At 37.2% G+C, this 12,897-nt stretch overlaps 2 protein-coding genes across 5 annotated transcripts; both read left to right on the top strand.

Annotated features, from left to right (window-relative positions):
- Positions 1-790: 790 nt before the first annotated feature.
- On the top strand, positions 791-7,034 carry LOC112698453 (bifunctional dethiobiotin synthetase/7,8-diamino-pelargonic acid aminotransferase, mitochondrial). Its single transcript, XM_025751640.3, has 14 exons — positions 791-1,509; positions 1,831-2,001; positions 2,172-2,433; positions 2,737-2,817; positions 3,189-3,309; positions 3,655-3,803; positions 4,113-4,207; positions 4,489-4,604; positions 4,680-4,817; positions 5,221-5,354; positions 5,446-5,577; positions 5,821-5,955; positions 6,125-6,237; positions 6,492-7,034. Exons 1-14 carry the CDS (start codon positions 845-847, stop codon positions 6,670-6,672), a joined length of 2,493 nt encoding a protein of 830 aa, XP_025607425.1. The 5' UTR covers positions 791-844; the 3' UTR covers positions 6,673-7,034.
- Positions 7,035-7,667: 633 nt separating this feature from the next.
- LOC112698385 (calmodulin-binding protein 60 B) lies at positions 7,668-12,591 on the top strand. Of its 4 annotated transcripts, none has more exons than XM_025751636.3 (9): positions 7,668-8,017; positions 8,334-8,476; positions 8,990-9,065; positions 9,529-9,590; positions 10,002-10,495; positions 10,602-10,762; positions 10,835-11,038; positions 11,270-11,504; positions 11,673-12,591. In XM_025751636.3, exons 2-9 carry the CDS (start codon positions 8,379-8,381, stop codon positions 12,245-12,247), a joined length of 1,905 nt encoding a protein of 634 aa, XP_025607421.1. In that variant the 5' UTR covers positions 7,668-8,017; positions 8,334-8,378; the 3' UTR covers positions 12,248-12,591. The 4 variants fall into 4 exon arrangements, with proteins under 4 accessions (XP_025607421.1, XP_072056177.1, XP_025607422.1 ...); XM_072200076.1 differs by having other exon boundaries at positions 7,710-8,176; XM_025751637.3 differs by having other exon boundaries at positions 7,712-8,176; positions 8,325-8,476.
- The last annotated feature ends 306 nt before the right edge of the window (positions 12,592-12,897 follow it).

The following is a 12,897-nucleotide window of genomic DNA, read 5'->3' as shown; positions in this document are numbered from 1 at the left end:
CTATTTTTGTATAGTTTCAAATTGTTATTAATAAAATTATTAAATAAAATATATGAATAATGAATAACAAAATAATAAATAAAAAATAAAAGATAAATTTTAAAATTAAATAATATATGAAAGATTAGTTAATAAATAAATTTAAAAATAGCTGTTTGATAATTATTAAAAAAATAAAAAATATGTTTTGATACTAAAATCACTTAATAATCTGAATATTTTGAGATTATTGTCATTTTAGAACAAACAACTCTTTGTCAAAATAAAAATAAATAATCACTTTGTTTTGTTGAGTTATTTTATTATCTAGGGTTTATCAATTTTTAACAATTTTAATTAGTATTTAGTTATTATATACTAAATTATTTTTAATAAATAAAATTTATTAATTTATATATAAATTTTGATAAATATAAATATATATTATATTAATTTATGTGTATAAATTTTAATAAATATAAGTATAGACTATGTAATTTTTTAATCTCTAAACTCTCTAAATATAAATGCAAAGTATTGGACGAAAATAATAATATTTGGTAATTATGTAGTATTACTATTTCTAACGTCAGGTGTTAGATATTAATTGGTTTGGAAAAATTTAGGGAACCAGCAGTTTTATTGAATTTTGGCCAACATGTAACCAATAGAAAAAGGTGAGTCATTGGACCAATCTCACACCATCAAATTATCATTGATGACTAATTGATGGCTAACAATTACAAAAATGGCTGGCTCCTAGCATTGCTCATTTGGTTTAGCTTTTCTCTCCTTTTAAACCCACACTCCCCGCCAGTCCTTTTGTTGGTAACAACTTCAGTCTCCAGTCCCCGCTTCTTCTGCCATGTTCCGCTTTCACTCTCTCCTTCTCTTTCGCCGTCTCCGCCGCCACCGCCGCCAATTCTCCTCCGCCACAACTCACCCGCTCGAGCTACCGCTTTCCCACCCAATCTACATCATATGGGGATCTAACACCGGCGTCGGCAAAACCCTCGTCTCCACCGGCATCGCAGCCTCATCCCTCCTCTCCTCCCCTTCATATTTCCACTACCTCAAGCCCCTCCAGACCGGCTTCCCCTCCGACTCCGACTCCCGCTTCCTCCTCACCAAGCTCCGCCACCTCTTCCTCCGCCGCACCGGCCCCTGCCCTTCCCTCTCCGCCTCACATGTCCTCCTCAATGCCTCCTCCGCTGTTACGGGGAACCGTGGCAACGATGCTAGGTTTCCGGAGGAAGAGAACGTGGTCGGCGGCGAGGGGATTGGGTCTTCGCGGTTGTTTTGCAAGACGCTGTACGCGTGGGAAGAGGCTGTGTCGCCGCATTTGGCGGCAGAGAGGGAAAGTGGAGCTGTGGAGGACTCGGTGGTGCTGGAAACATTGCAGAGGTGTTTCAGGGAGGTGGTGGAAAGTGGGGTTGGTAAGGAGAGATCAGAGGTTATGTGTGTCGTGGAAACTGCAGGTGGAGTTGCGAGTCCCGGTGCTTCTGGATCACTTCAATGTGACTTATATAGGTGAATTTGGTGCTCCAGAATTTTGGTGTTTTAGTTACAATTTCAATTTCAAATGAATATATGTCTCAATTTATATGTTAATGCAAAAGGCTTGCACATTTTTCTAGGTCCCCTATTTGAACCTTGCTAATGTTTTTGAGATTGTAGCCATGGGAATTTTACGGTCAAACTGTTAATGTTTTGGCAGAGTGAAAAGTGTGGTACATGTATTTTCAGGAAGTGATAATAAACCTGTGGTGCATGTTGTGGCATAGATGTGCTGTGCTTTATCCATGGATTTTTTTCCCGTGAATTATGTTTCTTGTGTCATTTTTCTGGCAGGCCCTTCCGTATTCCAGCAATTCTGGTTGGAGATGGGAGGCTGGGAGGTATTTCTGGAACAATTTCTGCTTATGAGAGCTTGACTCTGCGAGGTTATGATGTTGTTGCTGTTGTTTTTGAAGATCACGGCCTTCTAAATGAGGGTCCAATAATGTCTTATATGCGGAACAAGTAAGTCTGATCATACTAGTTGCTATATTTGCTTTCTGCTTGTGGCATTACATAAAGAGAAATCTTCATACTCTTGAAGGATAAGCTATGTTTCTTATTTTTGTCTCGATTTTTCTTCTGTTTTTCAGTATGATCTTTACTTATATACTGTTGTTCACTTCTTCATGCAGGCTTCCTGTTCTAGTGCTACCCCCTGTTCCAAAAGATCCGTCAAATGACCTAATGGAATGGTTTGAAGGTTCTCATAATTTATTTAGTAATCTAAGGGAAATAATGGTCTCTGCTTATCTAGAGAGAGTTAAAAAGTTTCATGACATGTCAAGGAAGGCAAGGGATATCATCTGGTGGCCTTTCACTCAACACAAGCTTGTACCAGAGGGAGCGATAACAGTAATTGATTCACGTTGCGGTGAGAACTTTGCAGTCTTTAAGGTTTGTTTCGAGTGGAATATTTGGTTTCATCCTCAAAAGTTTTTTGATTAATTGCCATTTCTCTTTTATCTTTTGTTATTACTATATTAGTTATTTTTAATATTGTTTCTTAAGTTTATGAATTTTTATTTTGCAATACTACATGGAATATCTTAGGAGACCGAACTATCTTGAACTTGCTGCACCTAGTGTTTATTTTAGAATTAGAGTCATGAATTCTATACAATTACTACAGGTGTCATTATATGGTGATAAGTGATAACTTGTTACTACATGATTCTAATTTGTTGGGTTTTTTAAAAGGCTCAGAGCACAGAAGTTGTAGCTCCGCTATTTGATGCCTGTGCTAGTTGGTGGACTCAAGGACCTAATGCTATATTGCAGGTCATCCCCTCTTCTTTCTCTCTTCTCTCTCTCTCTCTCTCTCTCTCTCTCTCTCTCTCTCTCTCTCTCTCTCTCTCTCTCTCTCTCTCTCTCTCTCTCTCTCTCTCTCTCTCTCTCTCTCCAGCTGGTTATTCTGAAATATGTTCTTTAAGTCTTTCTTTTATTGTTGGATGGGATTGTCAAATTGTTGGCTGATAGTGGGAAAAGGCTTGGTGGTTATTTTGCTTGTAGTAGTGTACTTAGACTTGCTATGTATCTTGCTATTATATGCCAAATGTTTGCAAAGCTTATTAAGAGTTGGATGCACCTTATCAAAAGCATCCCTGAAGTTTTCCTTTCATGTATATATATTTCCGTTTAGGTGATTTCAGGCTGAGCTTGCTAGGGAGATGGGATATGCTGCTGCAAGATTTGGGCATGTAATGTTTCCTGAAAATGTTCATGAACCAGCGTTAAATTGTGCCGAGCTTTTGCTTGATGGTGTGGGAAAAGGTTGGGATGTCCTTTTCTGACGTTCATGTTTGAACCACTCTCCCCCCGCCTCCTCTCTCCTCTCTTAATAATCAGAATATTATATAGTTGCATGTTATTTATATTTATTCTATGGTCTGATACTATGATTCTCATCCTAAGATATAAAATCAGTATGGAATACTAGGGTTTAGAATGTTACCTTTCAGTACAGTCCTACTGCCTACACAAACAATTTTACTATTCATCAGAATTATCCATTGGATGGTGATAATTATTATGTTAGAAGCAGCTTTAAATTCTTCATATAGTTGCTGAAAATGTTCCATTTTCCATATAGTTTTTGATGGGCTAGTGTTCATGTAGGTTGGGCTTCTCGAGCATATTTTTCTGACAATGGATCCACTGCAATTGAAATTGCACTCAAGATGGCATTTCGTAAATTTTCTGTTGATCATGGACTTGTTCGCAATTGTCTTGAGGATACCACTAATGAGAGATCTACTGAGCTCATGGTTGGTACCTTTTGTCTTTTAATTAATCTGCTGCAGCTTTTGCGTGATTATATTGAGTTTAAGACGAATGAGGTTGATATTCTAGAAAGGTGCTATCATCGTATGATTAGTTTACATGGTGGTGGAAAATGGTATCATCAGATATATTATGTTCAAACTTCAAACTCTAGTTTCCCATTAGGTGCTTGTGTATTTGTTCACTATCTTCAAATACCTGGTATAAATTATAATGAGAAGGAACTTCTTCCTCTTTATTTTTAATTATTATATAAAGTACATATATCGGTTAATTATTGCGAATTATTTCAGGTCCTCGCACTTCAGAGATCTTATCATGGTGACACATTGGGTGCTATGGAAGCACAGGCCCCATCATCTTATACAGGCTTCCTGCAGCAACCATGGTATAGACATTTTCTTCTACTACATATGTGGGGAATAAAAGTGGACTGTATTTTATCAAGGAGATATGCGATAAATATTAAATTAGAGTAACTCAGCTACATGGGCTCCTTAGTTTTGGCATCCAGTTAACATGGGCTCTTGGTCAATGTTGCAGTATTAAAGGTGTTGGAAGCTAATAAATCCTTGGAGCTTGTTTTCGAGATTGCTCTCCTGTACTATTGTTTTCTAAACTAGTTTATACTTCTGAAACCCTTCTAAGTTTCAATTCTTAATTTCATAGGTACACAGGAAGAGGTCTTTTTGTGGATCCTCCTTCTGTGTTCATGAGCAACAATACGTGGAGTCTTTCATTGCCTGAAGGGTTTCAGATTGAAAATCTGAAACTTGGTAACATCAGTAAGTTTCAAAATTTCAACACTAATTCCTTTCTTGTTTAGAATATCGTCATATTCTTTGTTGACACTTTCACAGCCTTTGCTTCACGTGATGAAATATTTCTCAAGGGCAGGGATACTTCTGAGCTTGCTGCCGTCTATTCATCTTACATATCAAAACTTTTATCTGGATATAGAGGGTCCAATAATATTGGAGCATTGATTATGGAACCAGGCAAGAATTTTATGAGCTTGCATAATTTGAAGTGTCATATTAATTCCAAACTCTCCTCCTTTCCCTCTAATGATCTTATCTGTTGATATTACTTTCTCCAATGAATAAATATGAATGAGAAAAACAGAACAAGAATCATTTACTCACTTAGCACACATCAACGTGATAATATATTAGAGCTATGCTCACAGTAATGCAATTTCCTGTGCAAGGGAAATATTGCATATGGTCTCTACTCTCTAGATCTTCCAAAAAGCAAAAGTTTCTTGCTTTTCTGTCTTGGTTTCTTAAGATGTTTCCATTCTTTAGTTGTTCCATTGTCTATTTAGATTTCTAAATTAAAATAGTTGCACCTACTTCCCTAAATTTCTATAATCTCATTTGGACCTGAACTTTTCTTTAGTTATACAAGGTGCTGGAGGAATGCATATGGTTGATCCATTGTTTCAGCGAGTACTTGTTAATGAGTGTCGGAGTAGAAATATTCCGGTTATCTTTGATGAGATTTTTACAGGTTTTTGGCGTTTGGGAGTAGAGGTGATTTACCTTGATAACCTCTCATTTCTCTTATTTACAAAAAGAAAACTGTCTTTTCGTTTACTTGATTAGCAATTTTATTTCATTTCAGACTGCAGTGGATCTAATCCATTGTGTACCAGATATAGCCTGCTTTGGGAAGCTGATGACAGGTGGAATTATACCACTGGCTGCCACCTTGGCAACAAATGCTGTGTTTGATTCATTTATTGGAGAATCAAAGGTTCTTTATTTTCCCCCACATTCTTTTTATATATATTTTTTATTATTTTTATTTTTCAGTGCTTCTGGATGCAACAAATCATGGCTTTTCTATTTTTAAGTTCCAAATTTTTATGAATATTTGATATTTGTTTTAGCCATTTAGCTTTTCGTGCTAGTATTTTGTGTTTATTTATGGAAAGCCATGTTCCTCAACAGTGTCTTGATGTCATATTAATGTGATATGTCCTCTTGTTCTGGTTAGCTCAAGGCTCTCTTGCATGGACATTCTTACTCTGCACATGCTTTGGGTTGCATGGCTGCTGTTAAATCAATCCAATGGTTTAAAGATCCTTGTTCCAACCCTAATGCCACATCCGGAGGAAGATTACTTAAAGAGGTATGATTAAGTGCAGTTTCTTTTCTTTGAACTAGTTAGTTTGTATGATTTTCTTAAAATTATGAGATCTGATTCTGACATCATTTTGGTTTATATTATATACACACTCGAGTTTATCATTGTTCACTATAAAGTTATGTTCATTTGATATTGTGTTGTGTATTTTCAGTTATGGGATGATAAAATGGTTCACAAGATCTCGTCACATCCTGCAGTTGAAAGAGTCGTTGCATTAGGGACTCTCTGTGCCTTGGAGTTAAAAGCAGAAGGACGTAATGCTGGGTATTATTTTCATCCCATTTCTCCCTTAGATCCCCATTCCAATAATTTTGAACACCTCAAATTTCAGGATTATTGTTATACCTGTGGTTTTTTTTGTCTCTCAAATTTCAAACTTGTTTTCTCATCATCTCCTGGGTAAAATGTACAAATAAATCTTCAATTTTGATCATTTTGATGATCCACCTATTCGATTTGTGGGAACAAAGGTGGGCATGAGTTGAATAGATTTTGCTAAAATATATATTTTCCCACAGGTATGCCTCCTTGTATGCAAGATCGTTACTTCAGAATCTTCGGGAAGATGGAATTTACATGAGGCCTCTTGGTAATGTCATATATCTCTTGTGTGGACCCTGCACGTCTACAGATATTTGTAATCAGATACTTGTCAAACTTTATAAGAGGCTTGAAGAATTTAGTGGAAGCAATAATTGAGATCCTCGACAAGTTTAATGTTTGCTCGACAAGATTGGTGTTTTATTCTTTTGATTTTGGCCTACCCTAGGTCAAGGGGGTTGGAGAAGCACCCGAGGAGATTGCAAATCCATATTATTCTTTTCTGTGATGTCAATTGTAAACCATAATAATAGGTAATTTGAAGATAAGTATATTCAATTATTAGGGAATCAAATTCGTTAGTTTTCTCTTTCCGTTAATTTCGTTGTAAGGTTTCAATATTCAGCACATTACTTTATTGCCGGTTAATTTTAGTTAGCATAAGTACTTCAGGACTTGCTATCCTTAGATCTTGAGCTCGAGTATAATAAATTGGAAAAAAAAATAGAATATACTGATTATTTTTTTTGGTGTCTAGAATATGCTGATTTTTCTTTCGTTGTCTATAATATACTGAAATTTGAATACCCCTTACTAATTTTAAAAATATTATTTATACACTAAATTTAGTTATTAATATATATTAATATATTTATATATAAATATATATTATTTAATTTATTTTTAATATATTTATATTTTAATATATATTTTATATTAATAGCTAATTTTAATATACATTGTTGTAGTGGTTTTCACTTTTCATATGACTAAATTGAAAATAAATTTCATAAGATTTGAATTTAGTAAAATCTATAGTAAAATCTCGATATGAGGACGTAGCTAATTACTTCGGGTATACTGTTGTACAATTAGTTTTGTTTAGTTCATTGAAGAAATAGGAGTATGTACAAGATGGGAGGATGTCAGCCAATTATCATGACGGTGACGTCATCCGAGCAAACTACAAGGCTACAAGCACAAGGTGTCGTCAGTGACGTGGCAAGTGCCCGCCCCATTGTGGTTGTTATCTCATCCAACTAACGTACGGCTACGATCGCTCCCGTTCCTCTTCGACGACAGCGACCCACCAAATCCGTAAACAATCATGCTCCGCTCATCAAACCCACGCGCCACCGCGGAGAAGAATAAACGACTAGGATTATCCCTATTTGGGTAAGTGTAGGAAGAGAGCAGGGTGTTCCTTAACGCAGGAGATGAGTGCTCCTCCCCCACTGAGCTGAGAGACAAAGTCGCCAGTGTTGACCACAATTATACGAGCCTACGAAAACTGAATGACTTCTTTTACATTTCAACAACGCCAACACCCCCTCCCTTTTTTCCTTATTTAGTTTTTCGATTCTCTCTCTCTCTCTCTCTCTCTCTCACCAAACACTCTCTCTCTCTCTGGAGCAGCAACAGTAACACCTTAAGCATCATCCAGTTTAGTTTCCCGGGTTCCGTTCTTCAACTTCCACTTCTGCAACCAGCAGAGGCTTTCTTGGTGAATTCAGCTCCTTTCTAGTTCTTTTTTTTCCCTTTTCCTCAATTTTTTCGTGGAATTTGGCGGTCGAGATTGCTCGTTTGGGGGATTGGAGTTTGGCAAGCTTGGAATTTGAAGATTTTAGTGAAATTCCCGGTTTTATTTGTTTGTATTGTTATGGTATTCTAGATCTGTTCTAGCTTTCCTTTGCTATTGTTGCTAGGGTTTCTCTGTTTTGTTTATTATTAATAATAATTAATAATTAATACTATGATAATTTTGTGACGTGTATTGCATAATGGTGATTGACTTTGGTGGTTTTCTGAAGTTGTTGCAGATTTGGTAACTTAGGGTATTATTATTAGAAGCGAGTGAGTGTGAAATGCAGAGGGCAGCTGGGGACGCAAAAAGCATGGGGAAGAGGTCTCTTGAGGGTGGAGAAGATGACCAGCCTGAACGAAAGAGGCCTGCGCTTGCCAGGTGCTTCTTCCTTACCCTCTCATCTTCCATCATTTTATTTTTTTTACAATCGTCACTTCATAGCGTTTGGTAATTTATATTTTGAGAAGATAGTCTTTTTTGCTAGGCCTTTTTGTTTTTATGGTGTGTGTGGGTAGGGAGTAATTAATCTAAATTTATTTTTGGGCATATCGCACTGCTAGTTCTTTAACCAGCAAGCCGCCTACCTACTAATTTTCCCGTTGGAAGCTTGTGAAAGGAATACCAAAGTTTGATTGAACCCCCTGCATACCACTTAAAGATATACTTTTTAGAATTAGTTATCTCTTCTTTATTTATTTTTTTTGTTGGCTCTCAAACTTATCTGGTAGTTGAAATAGAATATGCGCTATCACAAGAAGAGCCTGTTATCCCTAAGTTGAAGTTGTGGTTGTACTTTATGTGCTAACCTGAGATTAGTCTTCACCCATATGCATATTTGTTTTACGTTTCTTTATCTATTTTCCTATTCTTGATAGACATTGCCTTTTGCAGTGTTATTGTGGAAGCTCTCAAGGTGGACAGTTTGCAGAAACTTTGCTCATCATTAGAACCTATTCTTCGTAGAGTTGTAAGAAATTCTTCATTCTGCTCTCCAATATTTAGATTTCTGTTTGGTGTGTTTGTTTTCCACTTCTTTTTGGCGGGTGGCACAATGGTTCTATATTCTAAAAGGTTATTTACCTTTTACTTGTTTTTCAAGCAATGTTTGGATATTCCATCATAGATTAGGATTATCCATGCTGACCATGCATGATGCATCATTGATTTAGATATTCTCTTGGCTACTGGCATTGTTTAATCAGAAATTAGTTTACCTACTAATTTTGCTAGAATCAGGAGACCTTTTTAGTTTACAGCATCTTGTATGTTTACTTTAAGTAATGCAATTACTTCTTCCCTTGATATGTCTTTCTTAGTTGGATCATATGTTAAAAAACATCACTTTCCATGTGATCTTTTATGATGTGGTTCCTTATTCTTCTAATTTTCTACACTAGGTTAATAATTTGCTTAATGTACTTGTTAAACAGGTGAGTGAAGAAGTGGAGCGTGCTCTTGTGAAGTTGGGTCCTGCAAGAATTAGTGGTGGAAGGTATCAGAATTATTTGAAATTTGAAGAAATTAATTTCTAAATATTTTCCCATAATCTATATGAATGTTTTTTTCCTGTTCCTGCATTTGTATGTTGATCATGCAAAGATAGAATCGGATGCCAGGAAGTTATAAATAGACAGTTCTATATTCTTACTTTTTAGTCCTTTTTTTCTGTAGTAGACCAAATTATTTGGCGTTGAAGATGAGATCCTTTCTCTTTATTTGGAAACTATCTTATGGTGGTGTACTGCAATATGATGAAGCAATAGGATGACACTTAATAATTTCATGTCATGGTGGCTATTTATATGATTATATACTCAGACCTGCCCCAAAAAAGAGTTATTGGCTGATTTCTAAATGAAAGTGATGAATCTAGTACTTTTTTCTTATATGTGAAAATTTCCAGGTCTTCTCCAAAAATGATTGAAGGTCCGGATGGCAGAAACCTGCAGCTGCATTTTAGGTCCCGGCTGTCTCTTCCCCTATTCACTGGAGGAAAAGTGGAAGGCGAGCAGGGGGCTCCAATCCATGTTGTTCTTATTGATGCCAATACTGGAAGTGTTGTGACATCTGGTCCAGAAGCCTGTATGAAACTTGATGTTGTTGTCCTTGAGGGTGATTTTAATAATGAGGATGATGAAGGTTGGACTCAAGAGGAATTTGAAAGCCATGTGGTGAAGGAACGTGAAGGAAAGAGACCCCTGTTGACTGGGGAGCTGCAAGTGACACTCAAAGAAGGAGTTGGGACATTGGGGGAACTGACGTTCACAGATAATTCAAGCTGGATAAGGAGCCGGAAATTCAGGCTTGGGTTGAAGGTTGCGCAAGGTTTTTCCGAGTCTCTGCGCATCCGTGAAGCTAAAACAGAGGCTTTTACAGTCAAAGATCATAGAGGAGAATGTAGGGACATGATTTTGCATATTTTAATTTTCTTTAGCATCAGTGATCTGCTTGCTCCTACACCGTGATAGCATCTTCAAATTTTAATAGTTTGTCGTCTTTACAGTATATAAGAAGCATTATCCTCCGGCATTGACTGATGATGTATGGAGACTGGAGAAGATAGGCAAGGATGGGTCATTTCACAAGAAGCTGAATAATGCTGGAATATTCACTGTTGAAGACTTTCTTCGTCTTGTGGTTAAAGATCAACAGAAACTGCGGAATGTAAGTTTAGATTTGTGTCTTAATCTTGAAGTTAGGTGTTTCCAGGCAGTTTCTCATATCATTCAAATGTAGATCCTTGGAAGTGGTATGTCAAACAAGATGTGGGAAGCTCTCTTAGAGCATGCAAAGACTTGTGTCCTAAGTGGGAAGCTCTATGTTTATTACCCAGAAGATACGCGAAATGTTGGTGTTATTTTTAACCACATCTATGAGCTGCGTGGTCTTATAACAGGAGAGCAATTCTTTCCTGCTGATTCTCTCACTGATAGCCAGAAGGTTAGTCTGTGTTCTATTTTTCTTTCTGAGATTATTAGATGCTGCAACTAAATATTTTCATGTGTTTGTTGAGATGATTGTTTTTCTCTAAAAGTTGGGAATGCCTTTCTGTTGGTGGCAATAATATAATTGTTTTCACAATGCTCTGTATATGTTTTTCCCTCCCTCATGCATATACCACCATAACACAGCTAAACTTATGATACCTTTAAAATACCTTTGCAAGTCCAGGTTTATGTGGATTCGTTGGTGAAGAAGGCATATGAGAATTGGGAGCAGGTTGTAGAGTATGATGGGAAAACACTTGTGGGTGCTGCACAAAATGATAGGCCGGATACACCTGAAAATGAACTTCAGATGGAGTCAATCAATTACACTACTGGTTTAGATCATCAGCTGCAATCACAATCCCTTCCAGTGTCTGTTCCATCTCAACATCAAATGAATTCAGGGATGCTGGTTGGAGGTAAGCATCCTCAACCTCCAATTTAACCTGGTTTCTTCTGGGTTGGGGGCTGTCATCTCTCCTGAGTATTATTTCTTGTTATGACTTTCTGATTTGTGTGTGTGTGTGTGTGTGTGTGTGTTTTTGTTCCCCTTAGAGTACGCACATGCTAACTTTATGCACTTTCAGGTTATAATGATAATTTGGTAACAAGATACCCAAACCAGCCACTGATAGCAAACTCCAACTCCCGGAGCCAGTTTGACAGTTCATTATACCTGTCTAGTGACCAATTAATGAACAATGCGCACCAAAGCCAGAACACGAGAAACGATCATAGCACGGTTGGGTTAGCTCTTGGTCCTCCTCAATCATCATCAGGGTTCCACGCTGGTAGCTCCTCTGTCCAGCCATCTACTCTAAATCCATTCGATGACTGGTCACACAACAGGGACAGGGGTGTTGATGAATTCTTTTCAGAGGAAGAAATCCGCTTAAGAAGTCACGAGATGCTAGAGAATGAGGACATGCAGCACTTGCTTCGCCTGTTCAGCATGGGAGGTCATGCCCCCACGAATACTGACGATAGCTTCTCATTCCCATCATTTATGCAAACGCCAATGCCAAACTTTGATGAGGATCGCGCTCGTCCAGGCAGAGCAGTTGTGGGATGGCTAAAGATCAAGGCAGCAATGAGGTGGGGCTTCTTTATCCGGAAGATAGCAGCTGAGAAGCGGGCACAGATAGAGGAGTTAGATGATTAGGTTGTTTGACAAGAATTGCAAGCTTAACAGCAGCCTTAAGATCTCACTGATATTTTGCAAATTTAGTTGTCTTCGTCAGTGCCAACTAGATATTGATTAATGCATGTGTATTTTATTTGACGGCACCTTGTACAGTACAATGTCCTGTACAGTATGTTGATGCTTAGGAAAAACCTCGATTGCCATTTGTTCTGTCGTTCATTCTGATTTTGATGTTGCTGCTCTACTCGTCTTATTTTCTTTCCATTGGCTTTGGGATTCTAGGGTCGAATGTTTATGGATCACTTTGTATTTTAACTAAGATTTGTCAACTCAGTTGATTAATGTATAAATGAGCTTACCTACTTGTATTGAGTTATTTTGTCATGTGTCTACTAGGGTGCTCTTTCTTTTTTGAATTATTTTTTAGGCATAAAATTTGAGTTGTTTAACTGTACATCGGTTCTGCTGATTATGCTTAGCTGTATTAGAAACATTAAAGGTTCTTACAAGAAGTTATTCTGGCTATTGGTTTGATACTGGATCTACCCCTAGGATAATTGGCCATGGTGGAACCGAATATATTTTTATCACATTGCAAGGTACCTTATAAATTTGCTTTGATTGTTCCACGGTACCTTATTTTTGTTATCGCGGCCATGAGAAATTAC

Source organism: Arachis hypogaea, chromosome 1 (genome assembly GCF_003086295.3).
Source record: "Arachis hypogaea cultivar Tifrunner chromosome 1, arahy.Tifrunner.gnm2.J5K5, whole genome shotgun sequence".
NCBI lineage: Eukaryota > Viridiplantae > Streptophyta > Magnoliopsida > Fabales > Fabaceae > Arachis > Arachis hypogaea.
Note: the sequence above shows the minus strand (reverse complement) of the source record. Positions and strands in the feature narration are given on the sequence as shown.

What these genes read in the sequence shown, in the direction of transcription:
- LOC112698453 (XM_025751640.3), top strand. Translation starts at nt 845, where the DNA reads ATGTTCCGCTTTCACTCTCTCCTTCTCTTTCGCCGTCTCCGCCGCCAC. An exon ending in AGCATTGATTATGGAACCAG is followed by an intron (nt 4,818 to 5,220) that starts GCAAGAATTTTA and finishes ACTTTTCTTTAG; the next exon opens with TTATACAAGGTGCTGGAGGA. An exon ending in TTTGGCGTTTGGGAGTAGAG is followed by an intron (nt 5,355 to 5,445) that starts GTGATTTACCTT and finishes ATTTCATTTCAG; the next exon opens with ACTGCAGTGGATCTAATCCA.
- LOC112698385 (XM_025751636.3), top strand. Translation starts at nt 8,379, where the DNA reads ATGCAGAGGGCAGCTGGGGACGCAAAAAGCATGGGGAAGAGGTCTCTT. An exon ending in ATCAACAGAAACTGCGGAAT is followed by an intron (nt 10,763 to 10,834) that starts GTAAGTTTAGAT and finishes ATTCAAATGTAG; the next exon opens with ATCCTTGGAAGTGGTATGTC. An exon ending in CTCTCACTGATAGCCAGAAG is followed by an intron (nt 11,039 to 11,269) that starts GTTAGTCTGTGT and finishes TTGCAAGTCCAG; the next exon opens with GTTTATGTGGATTCGTTGGT.